The sequence below is a fragment of the Stegostoma tigrinum genome, chromosome 25 (genome assembly GCF_030684315.1).
Source record: "Stegostoma tigrinum isolate sSteTig4 chromosome 25, sSteTig4.hap1, whole genome shotgun sequence".
Lineage (NCBI taxonomy): Eukaryota > Metazoa > Chordata > Chondrichthyes > Orectolobiformes > Stegostomatidae > Stegostoma > Stegostoma tigrinum.
This window is the reverse complement of record NC_081378.1, coordinates 32,487,830-32,513,211: the sequence shown is the minus strand read 5'-3', so window position 1 is coordinate 32,513,211 and position 25,382 is coordinate 32,487,830. Positions and strand designations below refer to the sequence as shown.

The 25,382-nt window shown below is 40.5% G+C and overlaps 1 protein-coding gene across 4 annotated transcripts in view; it reads left to right on the top strand.

The window, feature by feature from the left end:
• tafa5a (TAFA chemokine like family member 5a) overlaps positions 1-25,382 on the top strand; it is a 579,339-nt gene that overhangs the window by 292,458 nt on the left and 261,499 nt on the right. For all 4 annotated transcript variants that reach the window (XR_007249806.2, XM_048554490.2, XM_048554489.2 and 1 more), the window contains exon 2: positions 2,435-2,584. Coding sequence is in view for 3 of the 4 variants with exons in the window: in XM_048554490.2 (XP_048410447.1) it covers positions 2,435-2,584 (150 nt within the window). In the remaining variant the exon portion in view is untranslated. The remainder of the gene's footprint in view (positions 1-2,434; positions 2,585-25,382) is intronic.

The following is a 25,382-nucleotide window of genomic DNA, read 5'->3' as shown; positions in this document are numbered from 1 at the left end:
GATCTTGACTCTGACTGTACCATGGAGGGACTGGTATCACAGGCTTCCTTTGACTTGGTGTGGTGGACTAACACCTTGACTTGACTTAGCTTTGCTGACAATCATGGCAAGCTTCCAATCATTGTGTCTGAACTGAATGGCAAGTACCCATGGAACATGCCCTGAAATGTTGTTGCTCTGGTTTCTTGGTTGAGTTTTCCTGATGCCAAACCTTTTTGAAAAGTTTGGTAAGCTGGGAGGCTAAATATTAATGAAGTGAGTTGGGCAGTTAACAATGCATTTAACAAGCAAGAATGTCCCTTCATTTGCAACTCACTGTTGCCATGCCACATTTAAAAAGCAAAACAGATGGCATGAGTTGCTTCTGAAATCAAGATGGGCCTCATACTTGTCTCCTGACTGTGCCATACGTCTCGCCATAGCCTACATTACTCAGACCCGATAAGACTCCACACAGAATGTTTCCTATTAATTTCTATTGGAGCCCAAGAATTCCACATCTTCAACCCGGCAACTTAGTTGAGAGTGCGTCCCTTCCCCAGAATTAACACTAGGAGGTCAGCAGATAGAACATTTTTGTGGTGTGTACCTCCCCCCACCCCCAACCCCCCATACTCCAAGGGGCTAACATCCCTCCAACAGGGAAACCAAGCACACCATATGTGACCTTGCCATGACTCCGATCAGTTCTTGGGCAAGGAGGGGAGCCGATCCAAGAATTCCCATTTCCCTTCTCAACATTGATGCTGTTCTAACAGTTATGTTTAATGGAGAATCTTACAGGACAAGAGGAAGTTTAGGAGATGAAGTTTTGAAAAACGAGGGGTAGGGAGATATACAAGAATCACAGGAATAGAGACATTGTGGTGGCATTGAGATTGTTTGCCTGGAAGCAATTATGGAGACAGTAAAGGTTGAAACCATCGGCAGATTTAGAATTAGAGCTGAACATTTTGAGATATGTGTGGACTGTGAATCATTGACAGAGAACCACCAAAGGGCTGATAGGGTGCAAATGTAAAATTTTTGATGAACTAATTTTTACGTAGATTGGAGAATAGAAGGCTAACCATGAAAACAATCGAATAGCCAATTCAGTAATTAAGAAAGGGATGTTTTGGATTTTCAATGATGTAAAGTGTGAGGGAGGATCAGAAATGGACAGTTTACAAGGGTGGAATTAAATGGTCTTTGTAATAGATAACAGTTTGTAAGCTCAGATCAGGGGTGCATAGGATGCTAAAATTACACATACTGCAATTCAGACAGAGATAAAATAAGAAGAGAGTCACGTTGGTTTGCAAGGGTACAGAGTATGTAATGGAATGAAAGACAAGAATTTGGGTCTTCACAGTGTTTTATTAGAAAGAACTATGGCTCATCTGAGAGTGAGTAAGTCAAGTGGCATCAAAGATAGGTGGTAGAATCTGGCACTATGGCTGAGATGATGTTGTTAATTGGCAAAAATGACTCAGGGTGAGAAATGAGTAAAGGATTTATTCTTGGTGCTATCCAGAAGTGAAATCTATTTATTGATGCATTTGGTTTTACAAACAAAGTGGAAACACAGAAGTAATTTAGTTGAATTTTGAATATTACGTGTACTGTATTAGAAAGAAATTGCTGCATATGGAAATATCACTAATGCTGCAATAAATTACCGCAAAGATATTGTTCAAAACTTCACACCATTAGTCAATGGGTGCATAGATAAATAACATTTACGAATTTGTTCTATTTTATGTATACAAGGTACTGCATTGTAATGTAGTCAAAGATACATGGCATAATTTGAGATGTTTAGAGACTGCCTATTGATGCAAACTAGATTGAGAGATCATCTGGGTATGAGTGGACAGTTTCATAGACACAACACAGAAGGTCTTTGAAACAGCAAAGTGCTTAGTTTTTTTGACTGTAAACTAATTGTTCCTCATTGTCGAGTGTCTATCTGACTTCATTTTGAAATTATTGTGGAAACAACCTTTTCCCTGTTTTCAAGTTGAATGTCCAGATTTCAACAACTTCCTGTCGAGAATTAGTGCAAATCCTTGACTTCCAATGTGAGAAATATTCACCGTGTTATTTTTAGGTAAATGTGACAACATCAAACTTCAAAATATACATTTAGAGCCTGAAGCCATCTATGAAACTCATTGGATATGACTCTTTCCTTCTCACACTCGATGGATTTAATTGCAGAGGAATGACATGGTGCAGTGCAAATACTCAGATTCTTTTGAGTTATAGAAAGAAGATAACAATATGTTAGTGCTTTGGGATATTTGATATAAGGAGACAAAATATGCGTTATATCTGGATACAATTTAAATTCATTTCTGATCACCTGCTTTGTCTTGTAAATTCATGTGATTCTGTTGACTGTTTACATGCAGCTCACCCATTAATACCAAGTGTTTATATTCTTTTCCAGGTCAGCTCGCTGCAGGCACTTGTGAGATAGTTACACTGGATAAAGATAGCAGTCAACCGCGAAGGACTATAGCCAGACAAACTGCAAGATGTGCGTGTAAAAAGGGACAGATTGCCGGCACAACGAGAGCAAAGCCAGCCTGTGTGGATGGTAAGAATCTAATGCATCTATTTGAAGCTTTGATTTGTTTTCCTCTGCTTCCTTTTCAATTTAATGAACAACTGGATGATACTTGATACCTCCAAGCTCTATTCCACTCAGAAATGGCAGTCATTTTTGCTGTGATTGATAGAAAATAATTTTGGGTGGGAGAGAAGAATTTACAGATTGGAGTCTGTTGTCAATTCTCTTGCCTGGAATTGGCTGTGATAACTGATCAAGAGCACCTTTTCAGTCAAAAGCATAGAGGTCACCATTGGCAGGTGAAGCCCACATTTTCATTCATCATTAAAGCCAGCATCCTGTTCTATTCATTGAATTTCAACAGACATAAAACAAGTTGCATTTTATGACTGATTGGTGCTATTTCTGTAGTTTATTTTCATTTATGATGAAGAGCAGAGGGGGTTATACTGATGCTGTAAGGGTTTCTCCATTTCTTTGTGTTTGTGGCTCAGTGGTCAGCCTTGCTGCCTCACAGCACTAGGGATCCGGGTTCAATTGCAGCCCCGGGCGACTGTCTGTGTGGAGTTTGCACATTCTTCTGGTGTCTGTGTCAGTTTCCTCCAGTTACTCCGGTTTCTCCCACAGTTCAAAGATGTGCAGGTTAGATTGATTGGCCATGCTATATTGACCATGGAGTGTGGATTAGTTGGATTAGCAATGAGAAATGCAGAGTTACAGGGATTGTAGGGGGTGCGGGTAAGCCTGGGTGGGATACTCTCTGGAGATTCACTGTGGACTTGTTGGGCTGAATGGCCTGTTTCTTTCTTTCAAAAATCCATTTACTGCTACATTTGACTTAGAATGAAAGTGGAAACATAGAAGTTACTTTGTTGAATTTTGAATATGTGGAGTACATTAGTAAGAAATTACTGCAAATGGAAATGTCATTAATGCTGCAATAAATCACCACACAAGGATATTGTTCAAAGCTCCACATGATCAGTCAATGTGTACACAGGAAATATTTAGCATGTCATTCCATTTTATGCTATTGGAGTTCTTGCACCGTGATGTAATCGGAGGTCCAAGGTGTAATTTGAAACATTTGTACACTGATGTAGCTAGAAGCACACTGCTTCATTGACTTTCTTGGCTGTGGCATTGGTCTGCTGGAGGAATTGGTAGTAGCTTCTGCAGATTGCCTGGTCTAATTTTCATTGAATTCCTGGTATCAAGTTATAATGTGCCATCTCACAGAGGGAGACAGTTCAACCCACCACAATTTTTCTACTTGGTTTGAATAGTTAATAGGAAAATGTCGTGGTAGCAGAGAACCAACAACGTTCCATACAGACAGTAACTCGGGAACTTATTGGAAGGGCTGAATCAGCTGAATGCACCAATGTTGCTGCATTTCCTGTTGCAGATTCTTGGGCTTCTTTTTTATCCCATATTCTCTACCCAACCTCCCATCACCTCCACTGCAGAATAGCAGTTCTGTCTACTCCTCTCTGACACTTCTGTCACTGTTGATTTCCTGCACCCCTCCCTCCTGATTCTTCCAGCATTGAATTCTGATCCCATGTCTCCTACGCTAACCACGAGTAGGGATGACTGGAGACTGATTTCTGGTGACTGCTTGCTTTTGGATTGGCAGGCTATTGTTTGTGGATTGATGAAATTTGGCATTTGAATCCTGCCTGGCTGCATGCTGGCTTTCGCTGTTTGTGAACTTTACTGGGTTTGAATAGCTCTTCGTTAGTTGTGGTTTCTGATGGCTGAATACAAACTAGCTTTCTCTGACTGCAGGCTGGTTTCAGGGAGCTAGCTGCTGGTGATGGCTGGTTATGATTTGTTATGTTCTGGAGGTACATACAAGACTTTCAGTGGCTGGCTGTCTGGTTGTAGTTGATAGCCTGTTGGCTGACTGCAATTACTTCCTATTTCCAGTGCTTTCTGCTTGTAGCTAGATTGCAAACTGGTCATGCAAGTTAGCTATTTAGTGGTTAATATCACTCAGTCACCAGGGAGCATGGTTTACATAACTTGTGTGTTATGTTTTTTTTTGGACCTAATGGAGAAGTATGCACATAAAGTATTCCTCTGCCTACTATAGGTGCGTATAATATTAGTTTAGCTCAGAATATTGGAGGTTCCTAAAATGAAGTGTTGAATATTTTAAAATTATGGCACATTCCCAAATCTCTCTAGAGTAAAAAAGTCTTCTGTATGACCTACAGTACAGTAACATACACTTTGAAAATGAGCATAATACTACAAGTTATGCATTCAACAAGGATATGTATTTTGTCAGTAGTGTAATTACTGAATTAAGCTCTAAAATGTGATGGTAATGTGTGGGATTTCACAATGAAAATTCAAAGTAATACATTGAAGAACTATGGTAACTGTTGTAAGCCTTTCATTGCTTTGCTAAGTTGTTTATGAAGCATTGACATGTGTAATCATTGTTTTATTTTTCTTCTGAAGGAATACAGTTTTATCATACTTTAGAAATTCAATGTTGATATAAAGCTGTGACCTCAAGTTTGCTTCGCAAGAACAGCAGTGTTCCAGTTAACACTTCTGCATCATATCTATAAAATTGTTAATGCAAAGCTACTTTCTGTTGGATTTGTTATTGGCTGACAGAATTGATATTATCGTGTCTTGATGGCTAGCCACAACATAGGTTGAAGTGCTTGGAAGTATTTTGCAAAAGCAGATGAGGGGGAAGAAAGCTTTATGCTGTACTAACCAAACTGTTTCTATGAAGTCAGAGAAGCCCCTTTCGTCCTTCTGGCTCCACAAAATTGAATTATGAACTTACCGATCAAAGTCTCAAATGGGCCATATCCACAGAGTGGAGTCATTTGCTTGTAGGCTGTTAAAATGACTTGAGGGTCCTGTCAGAATCTTCCACAAACCAAGAGGTTTCTGGTTGAGGGAGGAGGATGACTCACAGTATTCTGCAAATTAGTGACAAAGCTGCAACAGAATGGTTGTGCTTTGGCTGGATGAAGGGAATTAAAATCCTCTTCTTAAAATGTTTAGGAGATAGTTACATTCAATAAACATAATTTATTCAATTTATAATGAATGTAATGACTCAAGTCACCACCCAAGACAAAACAGCCCACTTGATTGGCACCCTGACTGCTGCCTTCAACATTGACTCCCTTCACTACTGACCCACAGTAGCAACAATGTGCACACATACAAGTTGCACCTTTGCAAGGCTCCTTTGACAGAATCTTCCAAACCCATGACTTTTATCATCTAGAAGGTCAAGTACAGCAGATACATTGGAACTCCACCAACTGCAAGTCCCCCTCCAAGCCACACACTGGCCTGATTTGGAAATACGTCTCTGGTCCTTCACTGTTTCTGGGTCAAAATGCTAGCATTCCCTTCCTAACAGCACTGTGGGTGGCCCTAGCCTGGAAGGTCTGAAGTGGCTCAAGAAGGCAGCCCACTGCCACTTCTTCCAGGTCAATTAGGATGGACAACAAATGCTGACCCAGCCAGCGAAGGCCTCATCACATGTATGAATAACAATTTAAAAAAAACAAGGTGTTTTCAAACTATCCAACCTCATTGGACTGGATTTTACCAGTGCTGTGATAAGCCAAAGGCTGGGGAATTTGTAAAATGGTGACAAAAGGTTTCTCTGTATTCCCACCATAGTCTAGCAAGACATCAGGTAAACTAGGGCTAGGACGGGCACTTCATGATCCTGTCTTGGCAAAGGTTCCTTCCTCTGATCCAACAACCCACTTGTGACAAGTTGTGTGTTTAAAAGGAATTTGTTCTGTCTTGTTTTGTTGAAGAAAGGTGATGTAAACCTGGTTCCGAGATGTGTGCTCTATGGAAAGCAGAGTAAACAGCTCTTTTTAACGCCAGGCTCTCACAGACCAGGGTTTTAGTTTTAATTTTCAGTTATTGAGGTTGGGGTTTGGGGATTAAAGTTGATGGTTACAGCTCGCTCTCTCTCTCTCTCTCTCTCTCTCTGCTGCCGCAAAAAAAAACTTGAGCTCTGTTTCTGCTGCTAGAGTCATTTCTTTTTCCTTTCCCCTGGACTGGAGTGAATCTATTTTGCTCAATTTGCCAAGGGTGTATTTATGGGCTGCTGTTATACTGGAACAGTTAATGAGTAGTAATTAAATAATATATTATTTTATTAAGTATTTTGATAAAGTTAACATTATGCCTTTTTTTTGTTTGTTCGTATTTTAACTGTGGCGTAAGAATAAAGTGTCTTTTACTTCAAACCTAATAGTTTGACCAATCAAATCTTATCTGGAATTCAACGGCTTAGACTTGCCTTTAAATACAATAAAAGTAATGGTCCAAGCTATCTCCTTTGTATGTTTTGAGGGAGTTTGTTCTGGTCCATGACAGACTGATCAAGCATGCTTCGGTATCATGGTGCCCTGTCATTCTGGAGTTGGCCCTCAATAATTTTTTGGCACTTTATTTTACTTTAGTTGCTGATATTGACAAGGCTATTGAGTTTCTAGCCTCCTGAATAAGCCAGCGGCTCTAAGAGCCTGGCTACAGAACATAATTGTATCATGGTCCCAGTGGGTGATTGAGGGCAGTTTTACCAACTGCAGTCAAAGTCCTGCCAATCACCTACATCAGTTCCTGGAATCTCATAAAATTTCAGCTTTCATTTTGTCACTGTGTGTCTGCTTTTGATGTTCGTCTCTCAATTTTTTTGTGCTTTGCTCCTTTGAGCTGCATCCATTGCTGAAGTATAGTGCAATGGGTTTTTTAAAATCCTGTTAACACCTCATCAAATAACTGTCTTCTGCTGAATATTTTATGCTGGAACTCAATTGCATCAAAAGCAATGCCACTCCAGCACATTGTTCAAGTAATTATTATCCATTTGGACACTTAGCTGGTGTCTGCAGTTTATTCAATGTGATGAGCTATCCAGCCAAGCTGAATTCTGTTTTCACTTGACAGTGCTGTGCATGGACTTTCAATTGGGTGCCACAGCTGAAACTGCTGGCTAAATTTTTAAATCATTAATTCAAGAACACTTAGACCTAGTTGACTTATGTTTATTTTTGTTATTCGTTCCAGGTCAGAAATTTCAAAATATCATGATTTTGTTGCAAAGTTGGGTGGGTTGGGAGGCAGCAAGTTAAAATTTGGTGTTTGTGAAATGCTGGAGGGAAAGTGGGAAGGAAGCAGTGTGTGGTCCCTTTAAAGGATGATGTGCTTTTTCTATGCTTAGGATTTAAATGGATGTCTATCAGCAGCAGATTGAAAGTTTGCGGGCATATAGAGATCACCCGAATTGAAGCATTTGTATCAAAAGCCTGTACGGTTAGCAGGCCAAGCAGCAATTTTGTTTTGTTACTAGCGCAACAAGTTTGGAATTTAGACAATTGATTTGAACCAAGCACTTAGATACCAGAATCAATTAAAATATATCTGATGATCTTGACAACATAAGACCAGTCCTAGTGCAAGAAATGGATATGTCATCAAGGATATATAAGAAGAGGGCTGTTAGACAAAGACAGGTAGAACTAACTGCCATCTGCCAGAGTAAACAGCTCTCAGCTTTGAAGAGACAATCACTGGCTCTCACGGACTTCTCTAACTTTGGAGAAGGCACCCTCTAAATATCAAAGACATCAATGGCACAGCTAGTGAATATTCTTTACAGAAGAATCAACATCGTAGGCATTCCTGACAAAACGTTTGATGGAGAAGGCACATAACTTGGCTGTAATTTCGAGAGACAAAATTCTGTTTTTTTAAATTTTATTTTATATGTATGGAACTTGTTTCTTATTGGAACAACACACCATTAGAATCTGACTTCAAAATTAGTTAAGAATGAGAAGGGGTTTATTTGGTTTGTTAATATTTTAGTTAATTTGTTCACTGTTAGAGTTAGATAATTAAATTGTTACTTGTTAATTGTAAAGTGAGGGTCAGGGATTTGTTTTATCTAACCACTAGAGATTGTTAAAAGGCAGGGTACAACAATTTTCACATTCCTTTGACAGATTATAGGGTGAGATGCTCCTCTCAGACGACGGCCAATCTCCACTTTATAACAACTTATTTTGAGGGAAACTGCTACAATTTATTGGCAAAAAATTGTCATAAAAGTAATACCACAGTAAAGATGGGAGCTCTGTTTCCATGGGCATTCAAAACTAGCAGATTAGTCTTTAGTAGGATGTGGGTGTTGTGACATTTAAGGCAAGAACTTTTTGCTCTTCCTAATTGCTCCCAAATTGAATTGCTTGTTGAACTAGCTCAGAGTCAACTGTGTTTCTATGGATCTGGAGTCACATGTAGGCCAGATTTCCTTTCCTAAACAACATTAGTGAAACAGATGGGTGCAGTGTACAGGCTGCCTAATAGTAACCAGGCAGTAGGATAAGACACAAAGAAAGATATACTGAGAGCTAATCAGAAAGGCATTGAGATAATCATTAGAAGTTTCAATTTACACACCAATTGGAAAAGTCAGACAGGCAAAAATAACCTTGATGAGGAACTCATAGGATATTTTTGGAATAGTTTCATAGAAGAGCATGTTCTGGAGTCAACTGGAGAGTAGGCTATATGAGAATTGGTATTGTACACTGGGATTAAAATGAATGAATGCCCTCAGAGTGAAGACACCTCTGGTTGACTTTAAAACAATTGAATTTGACATTCAGTCTGAGGGAGAGAAAAGTCGTGCTAAGATGATGTATTAAAAATTTAAATAAGGACAATTATGATGGCATGAAAACAGACCTGACTTAAATGAATTGGCAAATTAAGGGACTAGTCAAGAGAGATACAGTGGCAGGGGATATTTCAGCATTTGATAAGGTTCATATCAAAAAAAGCATTTTAAAATGTATTTTGTTTAAATAGCGAGAGATTGGATCTCTGAGATGGAGATGGATCTGGGTGTCCTTGTGTATGAATTGCAAGGGGAAGTATGTTGGGACAGACAATAATTATAAAAACTAATTGAATGTTGAGATTTATCATGACAGGAATTGAATAGAAAAATAGGGAGTTTAGGTAAACTGGTCTCTGGTAAAACTGCATCTGGAAAACTGTATGTTTTTGACCACCTAATTTAAGGAGGGTTGTAAATGCATTAGAGGCAGTACATTAAAGGCTGACGAGACTGATAGCTGGAATGGGTAGGTTGCATTATGAGGAATGTTTAGGCAGGCTTGGCTTGTATCTACTGGAGTTAAGGAAAGTGAAAGGTGACTTAATTGAAACAAAATCCTGAGCAGTCTTGACAGGGTAGACATGAAGAGCATGTTTCCTCTTATGGGAGAATCTAAAAGAAGGGCCATTGTTTAAAAGTCAGGGATTAACAGTATCAAACAGAGATTTCAGTGACTTTTTTTCAGAGGGTGGTGAGTTTTTGGAAATCTTTATGAAAAGGCAGTGGCAGCAGAATACTTTTTGAATTTTTTTAAGATGTACATAGATTCTTATTAAGCAAGATTTGTCAGAGGGTTGATGGAAATGTTTGAGGTTACAGTCGGTTCTGCCACGTTCTTATCGAACAGAAAAATCAGCCCAGAATGGATGACTCCTGCTCTTGAATTGCGTGCATATTTGGATGGATTTTTACAATTGGTGATACTTGTAAAGTCCAATCAGTGACACTAGTTTTATATTCTAGATTTATTAACTGAATTCAAATTTTACCTGTTGCTGTGGTGGAATTTGAATGTATATCTGCAGACTGTTAGCTTGGGCCTCTGGATTAATTATCCAGAGACATTATCACCATCTTCTCCAAAATAGTTGATGAACTAAGAGTCTAATTAGTCCTTTTCAGTGGAAATGATTACCAAGGGAGCGGATAGAATTTATAACTTATGCACAGTTATTCAATTATATTTCATTGAATGCGGAAATCTCATTCACAAAGGGGAAACAAAACAAAGTGTAAGGTCGAGACAAGACTTTAAATTAGCATGGAAGCCAAGTTCTTTCCATAGGGTGATCTTATTTGCAAAGAAATCTGATAGTTTTGTGACAACCAACATAATGTTAAATAGTTTGTAAGGCTATCTAAGTTTAAGTCCAGCAGAAAATTATTTTGTGCTCTGTAGTTAAGGAGGGATGTACTTGTATTGAAGTCAGTTCAGAGAGGTTTCATACAAATGAGTTTTGGAATTAAAGGATTGTTGTGTGAAAAGGTTGAGCAATTTGTGCTTCTATTTACAGAATTTAGAAGAATGAAATGCACTCTTGCTGAATTATATAAAATTCTTTGGGATTTTGACAGGGTGGGTGATGAAAGGGATGTTTTCTTTCAGTAGGGAATCCTGACCTAGGGTCAAAGTTTCAAAATAAAGGGTCTCATATTTAGCACAAAGAGGAGGAACTACTCTCAGATGGTTATTAGTCTCAGAATTTATGTGTAGAGAATATTAGAGATTGTATGATTGAATTTTTGACCTAAAAGTCAAATGTTTTGGGCGCAGGCAGGAAAATAGAGTTATCCTGCAGTTAGATCAGCCATGATTTTTACAAATGGCATATTGACCAAATGGACTGTTCACATTTCTCCATTCTTGTTGTTAAAAGTTTTTGTTTTTTTTTTGATCGACAAGGGAGTCCAGGGTTATGCAGAGGCAAGAAAATAGATTTGAGACCCCACTTAAATCAGCCTCAATTTTATGGATTGGCAGAGCAGGCTTGAGGTGCCAAATGGCCTATAAGTGCTCTAGATTTATGTGGCCTTGTAATCTTACTAAAAAATTCTTTAATTCGAATTCTGACTAATTTTGTTCATGTTTACATTCAGATAGGTTCCAGTTAATCTAAGTAAGATCAATCTAAATGGATAGTCATCCTCTAAGTAAGTAGAACTGACATGTTCATTCAAAAGCTTCAATATATTTTACAGTAGTAGCCGTAATGGTAGTTATCGTATGATTCATGCAGTTAGCTCAATTATTAGACACTGCTCTACAGGTTTGAGTGCAGATAACATGAGAATCAAATTATAGATTCTAACAGTTCAGAGATTTGATGATGTGACTAAATATTGGCAGGAAATTAATTCCATGGAATAATTTGACCTTATGTGTACTGGGTTTCTTTTTGTAATTATAAGAAGTTGACAGGTAGACCTGTATAATTTGACCTTTAACTTTGTTAAAGAGGCTATATATTAGCTTAACACTGCTGGCCTCAGGTGCTAAGACATTGAAATAATGTACCCAATGGAAGAATAAATGCAAAATTTCGATACAGAACAATAATATTAATTTTCAGTGAAGAATTTACTCCATGATTGCAGTCATGTTCAGTTGCTGTGCAAGCCTCCAGAGCTGTGATTGAGTAGACTTCTGATACCGCACATGTGATATGGAAAATGTGGGTCTGAAGTGTGTAGCGTTACGGAAAATATTGTGAATCATTGCACTATTGAATCCTTACTTGCAAAAAAAAAATCACACTAGCAAGCGTAATGGTTAAGAAACATTGCTTTAAGATAGGTCTTAGAAAAGTAAAATGCAAGTTCAGGCCCAATACATCATACAGCTGAATCTGTAAAGTTTTATTTTACACACAGAACTGATGTTTCAGTTACTCATCAATAAACAAGACTGCAGTTTTATCAGAGATAACAAGGTGTGGAGCTGGATGAACACAGCAGGCTAAGTGGCATCAGAGGAGCAGGAAAGCTGATGTTTCGGGTCTGGACCCTTCTTCAGAAATGTTTTGAGGAAAAGGGGATTCTGAAATAAATAGAGAGAGGAGGGAGGAGGATGGTAGATGGATAAAGGAGCAGATAGGTGGAGAGGAGACGGACAGGTCAAGGAGTGGGGGATGGAGCCAGTAAAGATGAGTGTAGATGGGGAGTTAGGATGGGGTTGGTCAGTCAAGGAAAGATGGACAGGTCAAGGAGGCAGGGATGAGGCTAGTAGGTAGGAGGTGGGGAGTGGGGATTGAGGTGGGAGGAGCAGATACATGTGAGAAAAGATGGAAAGGTCAGGGAGGCAGGGATGGAGCCAGTGAAGGTGGGTGTAAGTGGGGAGTTAGGATGGGGTTGGTCAGTCAAGGGAAGAAGGACAGGTCAAGGAGGCAGGGATGAGGCTAGTAGGTAGGAGGTGGGGAGTGGGGATTGAGGTGGGAGGAGCAGATACATGTGAGAAAAGATGGAAAGGTCAGGGAGGCAGGGATGGAGCCAGTAAAGGTGGGTGTAAGTGGGGAGTTAAGATGGGGTTGGTCAGTCAAGGGAAGATGGACAGGTCAAGGATGCAAAGATGAGGCTGGAAGGTAGGAGGTGGGCATTGGGGTTCAGGTGGGAGGAGCTGATAGGTGGGCAAAAGGACAGGCCAGGGAGACAGGGACGAGCTGGGCTGGTTTTGGGATGCGGCCAGCAGCGGGGACGAGTTGGGCTGATTTTGGGATGAGGTCGAGGGTGGGGAGATTTTAAATCTTGCGAAGTCTACATTGATACCATTGGGCTGCATGATTCCCAAGCAAAATATGAGGTGCTGTTCCTGCTGCGTTCGGGTAGCATCATTGTGGCACTGCAGGATGCCCAGGATGGACATGTCATCCAAGGAGTGGTAAGGGGTGTTGAAGTGGTTCACGACTTGGAGGTGTAGTCATTTGTCGAGAACCGAGCATTGGTGTTCCACCAAGTGGTCTCTAAGCCTCCGCTTGGTTTCCCCGATGTAGAGGAGACCACATCAGGAGCACCAATACAGCATACCACATTAGCAGATGTGCAGATGAACACCTGTTTAATGTGGAAGGTTTTCTTGGGGCCTAGGGTAGGGGTGAGGGAGGAGGTGTAGGGGCAGGTGTAGCAGTTCCTGCGGTTGCAGGGAAAAGTGCCGGGTGTGGTGGGGCTGGAGGGGAGAGTGGAGTAGACAAGGGAGACATGGAGAGACCAGTCCCTCCGGAAGGCAGATAAGGATAGGGAGGAAAAAATGTATTTGGTAGTGGGGTCAGATTGCAGATGGCAGAAGTGGTGGAGGATGATGCTTGAATCCAGACGTTGGTGGGGTAGTACGTGAGGACAAGGGGAGTTCTGTTTTTGTTTTGCAGGGAGGGGGTATGAGGGCTGAGGTGTTGAAAGTGTGAGAGATGTGGTTAAGGGCATTTTTAACCACTATGCTGCGATTCTTGAAAAACGAGGAGATCTGGGATGTCTGGGAGTGGAATGCTTCATCTTGGGAGCAGATGTAGTGGAGGTAAGGGAATTGGGAATAGTGGATGGCATTTTTGCAGGAAGGTAGGTGAGAGGAGATGTATTCTAGGTACTTGTGAGAGTCAGTAGGCTTGAAATGGGTATTGGTTTCCAGGTGGATGCCAGAGATGGAGACAGCGAGATCCAGAAAGGAGAGAGAGGTATCAGAGATGGTCCAAGTGAACTTAAGATTTGGGTGGAGGGTGTTAGTGAAGTGGATCAACAGTTCGAGCTCCTCATGGGAGCACAAGGTGGCGTAAATACAGTCATTGATATAACGGAGGAAGAGGTGGGGTTTAGGGCCAGTGTAGGTGTGGAAGAGGGATTGTTCTACGTATCCTACCAAGAGGCAGGCATAGCTTGGACTCATGTGGGTACCCATGGCCACCCCCTTTGTCTGTAGGAAGTGGGAGGAATTAAAGGAGAAGTTAAGGGTGAGGACAAGGTCAGCTAAGCGGGTAAGGGTGTTAGTGGAGGGGGACTGGTCGGGCCTGCGGGAGAGGAAGAAGCGGAGGGCCTTTAGACCATTTGCGTGCCTCTCCCTCTCTATTTATTTCTGAGCCCCCTTCCCCTCCCCCATTTCTGAAGAACCAAAACATCAGCTTTCCTGCTCCTCTGATGCTGCTTGGCCTGCTGTGTTCATCTGGCTCTACACCTTATTATCTCAGATTCTCCAGCATCGGCAGTTCCTACTACCCCTGCAATTTTACCAGCTTGGTTTAATTGGCTGTACCAGATGGTGCTTAAATGACGAGTAAGAACTTGAATAGCCATAGATGCAGCCTTTTGCATTTTGCTATGCACACACACACACAAAATCACTCACTGGTTCCACACACTTACTGTGAGCCAAATGGGATTTAGCCGGGGGAAAGTGGTTAAACTCACACCTAGTGGTAGGTTTTGCAGTAACAGGTGCAAGTACAGGTGGATCTTTGATGAGCCATGTAATTTTGCAACTGTTTGAAACATTGGTATCAAATTTCTCAAAGTTGAAATATCACTATAAAAGAAAAGCCAGATAGCTTGGAAAAGACCATACCAGGTGTTCTGGAACTTTGTTTGAAGTATAAAAGATGAGTTGGATTGTATGTGTCATTCACAAGTTTTCATGGTTTTTCCTTCTGGATTGCCACTAGTAATAATACCATGGGATAGCACTTCAAACTGATAGTCTGAGGAGGTCATATTGCAGAGCAAGTTACTCAGTTAACAGACTCTGTGAAGCTTTCATCTTACTGAAGTAAGCAGAATAAATACTCAAGGGGCAATTTCTGTCGAGAATTGACCATCTGATGGACCACTTCATCGTCTGGTTGATGAAAATGAGAATCTAACACCATCACATCAAAGGCTTTTCATCCAAAGAAAATGTTTTAATGCATAAATGACCAAAATGAGCCATATTCCAGCAGCCGAACAGAAATTACGCATTTTTATTATAGTCAATAAATTAATCGGTATGCAGATAGATATTAAACATTTTATCATAACCGACGTTGGTTTCTTATGATCTATGAATCATAGCACACTGATCTTTATCGACTAAATTGTAGAAAATTTGCATTCAAATTATCACTATCAATAGGAATAATTCCACAGAGTATTATTCCATTTATTTCAAAGGAAATGAGTTGGAAGATTTAGATTTATCATTTCAGTTTCAGAAACTCTGGGTTCTCTAAAAAATTCCACTAAATTTATTTAATAACAATTTATCATGTAGCAATATATGTGCCTTTTGTTATAGGCGTATGTTTTTGAAAGGATAGTTATAATTCCTGTCATTTGCTAGTTCAACAGAAAAAGTGATGCAAGAGAAAATTCTGCTGGACTACATCTTGTACATTTCTCTGCACATCTGTCAGAAATCAAAGTAAAACATTTATGGCTGAGTCAAACTATTCTTGACATAAACATTTCGGTTTTCAGATCTTGACATTGTCAATAATCCATTCCTCTTTACTATTGAAATTTTGACTGGAAAAACCAGGCCAATCATTTCAATACTGTGCATAAAACTAGCTGAGACCACTTCAACCATGATGGCTCAGGAGTGCATTACTAAGGCAGAAGAAATCATCAATCTAATTTATTTACATACGGTAGGTTTTTGCAAAGTTTTAAATCGGTATGATATGTTGATATTTTAAATTTCCTGACACTTAAGGAATATGCACTATTATAAAGACTGATGAATGATTACCTGGACTAAATGTTGATAAGTCTGCTGGTGGGCTATAAAGCATTTGATAATCCTTTAAAACATAGTTTTCTCCCTTACTTCTGATGAAATAGTAGATATTTTATATATAATCATATTGATGTACATTTGACCAAAGCAGTTGGCACAAGTCCTGATTATTGGAAGTCTTAATGACAGAGAGGGCTACAGATGGAAGTTTGTTGTAAGTGCGTCATTGCCAATATTTTAATATATTGATAACAGAGTTTATCACACAGTTCTTGCCATATGCAATATTATTTTCTAAGGGAAAATTAATGAATGTGCCCAGCTGTGATTATTTTCTTTAAAAAACTCAATAATAGTTGTTTCTTGACCTATTAATCTATTCAATAATTTCAAAGTGTTTTTCTTTAGTCGTTCCATCACCAGTGAAAAATCCAAAAGACTTTAGATCCACAGACTCCAAGTTATGTCAAATGAAAAGCAGCAAACTCTTTTTGAGGAACATTCATGTAAAATATCAGAATTATATTTTCAAGAGTGTTGCCACTACTAAGTGAATGTGTCCAGCAGGAAAGATTGAACAGGATATGGCTCTTTTCGCCTAAAAAAAACGGGAAGACTTAGGGGTGATCTGGTAAAGGTCTTCAACACACTGAGAGAGTTTGATAAGGTAGCCATACTGAATAAAAACCATGACCATGTTGAACCGAATGACCCGTTTATGATTTAAATATTATGTAATAGTCATACTTTATAAAGAAACGTGAAAAATAAAAGAGAAAGAAACAAAAACAAGAAAACAATTTTAAAGAAAGAAAACAACTGGCTAGTCAGACAGAATAAAAGCTGAATAATCAAAAGAAGGAACATTGAAGAAAAGTAGGGCAAAAAAGCAGCTGGGTAAATTTGATTGCTCTTTCCATGGAACTGAACAGGAAGCAAATCTTTGAAGAATCAGAGAGGCAAAATGCACATTGGCAATGAGTAGAATCTCTGGGGGGAGGGGCAAATATTTCAGCGGAGCTGGGAATTCTGCTCCTCCGGACTGTACAATAGTCATCACCTGAGTGGACTTTAAACTTTTCCAAGAACAAATTTCTGTGATTTCTGTAAGGGGCACATACTCAGAAGCTCGGCATTCAGTTCCATTAGATGTGGCCTGAAAAATGGCACTTGCTCCACTTGGTGGAACACCCAAACACCATGTGAGACCCCAGCACAGGGATCAAAATGTTTCCTGAGGCTCCTGCCTGTTTTGGATGAAAACAGACCATCTGTTTTCGAGGCCCATGTGAAATTACATCAAGTGAGGCTTGCACAAGGCAACAGGAGGTGTTGAAAGGTGATGCAGCAGTAAACCAAAAACTGCTATAATGTCCAAGAAATTTGATGGATACCCTGAGCTAACCTTGAGATCACCCAACCCTCTCATAGACAATTTTGCCTTGCCTTAGGAACTTAATGAGAAAACAACACAACTTGGACCCTTGGTGAAACATTGATTGTTCATGCTTCAGTTGCAATAGTAGAAGTTGAAACAAAATAAAATGCTATAAGAACTGATTAAATTTCTCTGTAAAACCCAATGCTGTGCCATAATTGATGCTTACACAGCAGTACAGACATTGTTAACACTTCAAAGTATTTGCAGCTGCCAAATGCACATATGTCAGGAATTTCCCTGGGAATTTTTCTGGTTTGGCACGAGGATTGTGTTTGCACCAATCATGGAGTAAGTGAAAAAGATTCTGATAGAAACAGAGCTCCACTTTGCCTCACCTGTAAAAATTTCCACGTTAACCCTGCAGGATTTATGATAATGTGCCAATTTAAGTGCAACTCTGTTAACTGCATTCTGAAAAGGATTAAATTGTGTTTGTGCCTATATGAGAAAGGGGAATGTATGAAAAAATATGGGGAATGCAGCTTGTCTTCATGTTTCTGTAAGGATTATCAGGATCAGCATACTTCTTGGGTGCAGAGTTGATATACATAAGCTATTCGACATTATTTAAATCAGCACTCACCATTAGTTTTGAAATGCTGGACTGTGTGAATCCATCAGGTTCCTGCTGATCATGAAGGATCAAGGCATTGCTAACACACAACTCTGGCAGCAGGCTGAAATTCACATTCTTCAATGTGAAAAAGAAACTGAAAAGACTTTATTTGACCTTCAGTTCCAAATATTTTATTGGATGGTGTCGATGTAGTGAGCTTGTCCTCTGCTGGAATTCCTTCACTTCAGTCACATTTTTCTATATTGAACAACCTAGTGAGTTCTGTGAGGAGAAGGTCTTCCAATGGTAAAAACAAAAGAATTAAGATAAATAATTTTAGGCATTATAGACAGAGTTTTATCAGCTCATGTGTAACAAGCTGAAAGGTAGATGTTGTGGCTGGTAAATAGCAAGGAAGAAGGCCAGAATGACTCCCCAGCCCCGCTGCTGGGAAGCATTCCCAGCAGTGGGCTGTGAGGCAGATTGTTTATCTGTTCCAAGGAAGTGGGCTGCCAGTTTGCATGTGTAAAGTTTCTCTCTCAAGGGCATGTTTGCTGGCATTTTGTCAACAGTGGGATGGATTGTCCCTTGGACCATTGGCTGCCTTATTGCTTTAAAAAAAATCTTATTTCATTTTGTTTTGTTCTCTTGCTTGGCGTAACAGCAACCACCACTTTTACTGGCATTGCTGAGACTTTACTGCCACTGTATCACTGCTTGGACCAACATATCAGTGTCCTGACCCTTGGCCTCAAGAAGGTGGTGGCCTAGAGGCATCCAATTAGGCTGCCTGTAGTAAAGCCTTCAAAATGGCCCTGCTGCTGGATAGTGACAGTTGCTATTACCTTGATGTCAAGATTTCTCAGGTTGTAATAACATTTGCTGCTAAATTGTTTATTTTTCTGTAAAGGTTATGGGTTTAAATCAAGCACTGTGTTATGAATGATCAAATATACACATCCTTTGCTTTTGTGAAACTATAAATCCCGTGAACAAGTTGACCGTAAATTTAAACTTAAGTCAGGTGCTCAGATGCCCATTCCAAATCTGTTGGGGAATTTAAGTTCACTTAAATAAAAAATTATGGATTTCATAATAATTATGTCAGCCAGGGTAACCATGAGATAATCAAATTGTAGCATGAATCTGTCTGGTTCACTAAAATCCTTCCCAGAAGAAAATCTGTTGTTAATTCAGAAATGTGGTCAATCCTTCAGTGCTTTCTTCGCTAAAATGGCCAAGAGAACTATTCTGTGTTAGAGAGGTAGACAGTAACGTCTAACTTTGCCAGATGCCTATGCCCTGTGAATGATTAATTATAAAAATCAAATCATGGGAAATGTGTACTCTCGAAATGACACTTTGTCGTGAACATGAATGGAGAGTTGGGAGAGAGCTCAAGTTATAATGTGCTTGGTGTTTCTGCTGTTCTCCATGATTTCCTATACTGTTGATGACATTTATTGTACCTTTGCATGGAAATGAGACCCACAAAAATGAGTGGCTTGAAAAATCATGCCGACTGTTTTTACAGCACATTTATTCCTGAACCATTTTATAGTTTTCCTCATGAAGCTTCTTATTACTTCAGTTCCAATTGAAAATATATTGCTGTCACTTATTGCCCTTTATGAAAGAGACCGTGTGTCTTTCTAAAGTCTGAATGGATTATTGGAGCGCTTACTCTTTGTATTTTACAGTTAGAGGGTCCTTATATGCATCAAATGGTCCTGTGAACAAAATGGCCAGTTACTGCTGTCATGTAAAAAGATGCAAAGTAGGTTACCTTGTTTTTGCTGTCTAGATTCCAATGAAATTGCTAGATCTGACAAGCCTTTGGAGAAGGAAAACATTAAATGATGTCCTTATAAACAGAGGAAGAAAGATAGCCAGATAGAATCTGGATTTGAAGGTGATAAGCTTCAATATTGTTGAGTAGTTGCAAAGGCAAATTCAGTAAAATAGGTTGTCTCACATGCGATTCCAGCAGCAGGAAGAGAATCTCAGCTTTAAACGATAACTGAGAAAGGAATAACAGCTTTCATACCCAGTTTCAAGCCCCTGCAACTGTAGAAAGGTAAACCGAAAAATGCTGGCTCTGTAGGGAGCTTGACCCACCTAATCAGGCTGCTTCTGTTGTTCCAACTTGAAAAACTGAACCCCAAGGTCTCACAAGCAGTTAACTTTACTGGCTTTGAATATACTGCTTGGCACTCTGTCTCAACCTTTCTTCTTAAAAAAAACAGGATAATTTACACCTCTTAAAGCCACAGGATCATCACACTGGCAGCATCTTTGGAAACAAGGGCAGTGTCAGCATTTCGAGTTTGGTACAACTCTTCTTCAGAACTTTACGTGGATCCTCCTTTAAAATTAAACCCCATTTGCCTGTTCCACTCAGATTTGCTTAAACTAGCCAGGGTGGCTGCCTTGCTTTAGTAAGGTAGTGGGCATGGTCAGTTTCCACCCTTCACAGTGTAAGCATTTACCTACGAGTAGGCAGACTGCATATGTCTGAGACTTCTGTTGAACACAGAAAAGCTTCATCCTATACACTTGAAGCACTTGCACAAAGAAATGGCTAGTTTATAGAAGTTAGTGAAAAGATTTGTACTCACTATAGCTTAGAGGTGCTGCCTACTCAACTAGGGACATTTTTCTTATCCTTCCTGGATCTCTCAGTCCCCAGCTCAGGCAACCAGCTTGTAACTGATGCCCATTTCAAGCCCACCGACTCTCACAGCTACCTAGAATACACCTCCTCCCACCCACCCTCCTGCAAAAATTCCATCCCCTATTCCCAATTCCTCCGCCTCCGCCGCATCTGCTCCCACGATGAGGCATTCCACTCCCGCACATCCCAGATGTCCAAGTTCTTCAAGGACTGCAACTTTCCCCCCACAGTGGTCGAGAACGCCCTTGACCGCGTCTCCCGCATTTCCCACGACACATCCCTCACACCCCGCCCCTGCCACAACCGTCCAAAGAGGATCCCCCTCATTCTCACACACCACCCCACCAACCTCCGGATACAACGCATCATCCTCCGACACTTCTGCCATCTACAATCCGACCCCACCACCCAAGACATTTTTCCATCCCCACCCCTGTCTGCTTTCCGAAGAGACCACTCTCTCCGTGACTCCCTTGTTCGCTCCACACTGCCCTCCAACCCCAGCACACCCGGCACCTTCCCCTGCAACCGCAGGAAATGCTACAGTTGCCCCCACACCTCCTCCCTCACCCCTATCCCAGGCCCCAAGATGACTTTCCACATTAAGCAGAGGTTCACCGGCACATCTGCCAATGTGGTATACTGCATCCATTGTACCCGGTGTGGCTTCCTCTACATTGGGGAAACCAAGCAGAGGCTTGGGGACCGCTTTGCAGAACACCTCCGCTCGGTTCACAATAAACAACTGCACCTCCCAGTCGCAAACCATTTCCACTCCCCCTCCCATTCTTTAGATGACATGTCCATCATGGGCCTCCTGCAGTGCCACAATGATGCCACCCGAAGGTTGCAGGAACAGCAACTCATATTCCGCTTGGGAACCCTGCAGCCTAATGGTATCAATGTGGACTTCACCGGCTTCAAAATCTCCCCTTCCCCCACCGCATCCCAAAACCAGCCCATTTCGTCCCCTCCCCCCACTGCACCACACAACCAGCCCAGCTCTTCCCCTCCACCCACTGCATCCCAAAACCAGTCCAACCTGTCTCTGCCTCCCTAACCTGTTCTTCCTCTCACCCATCCCTTCCTCCCACCCCAAACCGCACCTCCATCTCCTACCTACTAACCTCATCCCACCTCCTTGACCTGTCCGTCTTCCCTGGACTGACCTATCCCCTCCCTACCTCCCCACCTATACTCTCCTCTCCACCTATCTTCTTTTCTCTCCATCTTCGGTCCGCCTCCCCCTCTCTCCCTATTTATTCCAGAACTCTCACCCCATCCCCCTCTCTGATGAAGGGTCTAGGCCCGAAACGTCAGCTTTTGTACTCCTGAGATGCTGCTGGGCCTGCTGTGTTCATCCAGCCTCACATTTTATTATCTTGGATTCTCCAGCATCTGCAGTTCCCATTATCACTGATACATTTTTCTTATGAACAGTTGATTTGTGGGCACATGTATTTCCCAGTTAACAAGGTGTAGAGCTGGATGAACACAGCAGGCCAAGCAGCATCAGAGGGGCCAGAAGGCTGATATTTCAGGCCTAGATCCTTCTTCAGACTTCTGAAGTCGGCCCTAGGTCCGAAACGTCAGCCTTCCTGCTCCTCTGGTACTGCTTGGCCTGCTGTTTTCATCCAGCTCTGCACCTTGTTATCTCAGATTCTCCAGCATCTGCAGTTCCTAATATCTCTATTTCCCAGTTGTTGGCTAACACAATTACGTACATGAATGTAATTCCTGCAGGTTGGGATGTTGGCATGCTAACTGATAAGGTAAAAGTAGTACATTTGTGATTGAAGTGTTTCTGGCCTTGAAACATTAATTCTGGTTGTCTCTCCACAGATGTTGCTAGATCTGCTGAGTTTTCCCAGCATTTTCTGTTTCTGTTTCACATTTCCAACATTTGCAGTATTCTGCTTTTATACTTGTGAATGATGCATGTTGGTCTCACTCATTCTGTGTACCTAAAAATGAAGCTCATGTGACTAAAATATTAAGTTCCAAGTACAACTGTTTCTTCATTGTTTTTGGCTCCTTGCAATGAGGGTTGGAAAACCAGACCTTATGAAAGTTTCTCTGAATGTAATAACAAACCTTGCTATCAGGAAACTGAATTTTTGCCATCCTCTCAAATCAGTAGCCCCAACCCATGCTTCTAAAAGCCCTGGCTGGGTGGCTCTGGAATGTTCTATCCCATAATTTCACTGAGCTTGTGCTTCCAGTGTTAGTATTAAATTCTTTTAAAAACCAAAAGAACTGCAGGTTTGTAAATCAGGAACAAAAACAAAGTTGCTGAGCTTTTCCAGCCGTTCTGAGTAAGGGTCATCAGACCCAAAACATTAACACTTGTTTTTTCTTTCACAGATGCTGCCAGACTTGTTGAGCTTTTTCAGCGATTTTGTCTTTGTTAAATTCTAAGTTAGCTGTGAAATCAAGTCAGATACACAAGTACTTTTCAGAGCTGCACTCAAGAAAATGACTTTAAAAATAAACCACAGATGAATACCACTCATGTAACTTTTCCATACATGCTGATGAAGTCATTGACTGAGACTGTTAATGAGTCACAAACTAGGGGATATTCTCCATTATAGAGTTGCAGGCCATCAGACATCAACTGAAGCCTTTTACTTTGTCAGACTGCTGCTTGACACTCGAGGCTGTAGAAGTGCAATGGCAAGAAATGAAAAACATTTAAGTAGTTCATTAGCATTTTTGGAAGCATTAAATTCTTGTTGCGTAAGTTACTGACTGATTGATAGATTTTCTGTTGTTGATGGGCACAAATTCTTTGTAAGAGCTTCCCTGCAGCAAAGCAGCTTACATCACATTCAACCCAATTAGGTCTCTATTTATCTGCAACAAAAAGACAAATGAAGCATTTTCAATGAAGTAGATGGAAGTGTTGACTTTGGAGCATTTGTGATCTCAGTTACCTAATGTAGGTAGTTGACACTTTGTAGCAATTTTCTGGAAATTTATTGAGTTTGTTAGGAAGCAAACTTTAGACATGATGCATTAGTCAAGTAGACAGTGAAAAGTATTAGACAAACAGAAATATATAACCATGACTATTGGGGATGGTTCTCTGATACCAGAGGGCAAACAAGTTGTTGCCACAAAATGTTTTGGTCTTGCTAAAATTGTGAAGGTAGTATTCTTGACCATAGCTGAGGGGTCAGAGAATTCTTTCCCGAGTCTATCTGCTCATCTTCTGACCCATCTTCCATCTGGTGAGACAGCTCTGAGGATTACCCAATGAAGACTATTGCCTACAAGTTGTGCCTGATAAGTATCCCCCTCAACCCCTGAGCACTTATTGATATGTTGCATTTCTAGGTGCAGGTAACTTACATTGTGTCAATCGATAATTGTCTGAATCATTTTGACTAATAACCATGGAACAACAACTCATACCATCAGATGACCATTGTCCCTTTGCTGAATTCCACTTGAGTTCCTTCAAAGAACAAAACCTGCTTACTTTCAAAAATATTGCACACATGATAGACAGTGTTGCACTGACAAACATTTGGTTTATGCTGGTAGAAGGCTAGTTACTAATATAACATAATTAGATGAGTTCTTATACTAGACAGGAAACAGTAAATCTGAAAACCGAAAGAATACAGTTTTAAAGGGGACCCCGATTTCCATCAAAGAAAATCGACACGCTGCTTTTGGATGACTGTATACCAATCTGAGAATTGCTCCCATAATTACGCCATTGCCCAAATCCTTGGGATTTGTTAGAGCTTTACAACATTTCTAATCCCTTTACAATCCACCATTTGTGTTGCATACCAGCAAATATCAAGTGGCACTACTCATGTTAAGTGGAAGCCCATGCTGTTTAATAACAATAGGGCTATTAAAATGTGATAGGAAAAATCTGATAGCAGATAAGTGCTGTACTTGCATGAAATCTGTGTTACATGCATTGCACTTAACATTTTCTAGTGAACCTTTCACAAGTTTGCCCAGGATAATTTTGCTGTTTGCTGATATGAACTGAAGGGTTAGGGTTACATTTTCATCATTTGTACAAACAAAAATGATAAGAGTTCTTGTAACCTAGTTTGACGATGGTATCAATGCTCATCTCAAGAAAAATGTATAGTACGTACATTGTCATACAGCTGGGGTTACTCAATTATTTTTATCAATGTTCTGGGCTTACGATTGATGTCAGTTTGTAATGTACCAGAGTAAAAGCTCAGTGATTTGATTGTGCCACAGATTTGGAAGATTGTCCTCTGTGTTTTCTAGTTCTTGTAAGTTTTGCTTTGAAACCTTATTCTGTCAGAAAAGCTTAGGCTGGAATAGTGTTGCTTTAAAGCACCATTTACAGCAAATAAGGAATCTAATGAATCCACACTAGGTACACAGTTGACTGACTCTGGAATATCCCACAGCATTAGCCATCAAAGCAGTTATTGCCATAACAACCAGTGATAGTGCAATGCCTAAAATGGTGATGGGCGGTGAGTCAGGGTAAAGAGTGTGGCCAGATTTGTAAAGTGCAGGACATTTCCTTGGTTAACTGAAGTTGGGTGTGGTTTGACATGCATGTTTCATAAAGGTACTATTTCCTTCCTCTGTTGTCCGACCAGCCTCATGCATTGCTGCCTTTTCCTTGTTGAAAATATAAGGGGACCATTTCCTCCAAACATCATAACCATGTAGATGCTTACTGCCCTTGAATTGGAAGTTTGTTCCTTCAAACTATTTGATAACATTAAAACTTATGACATCACAAGTATCAT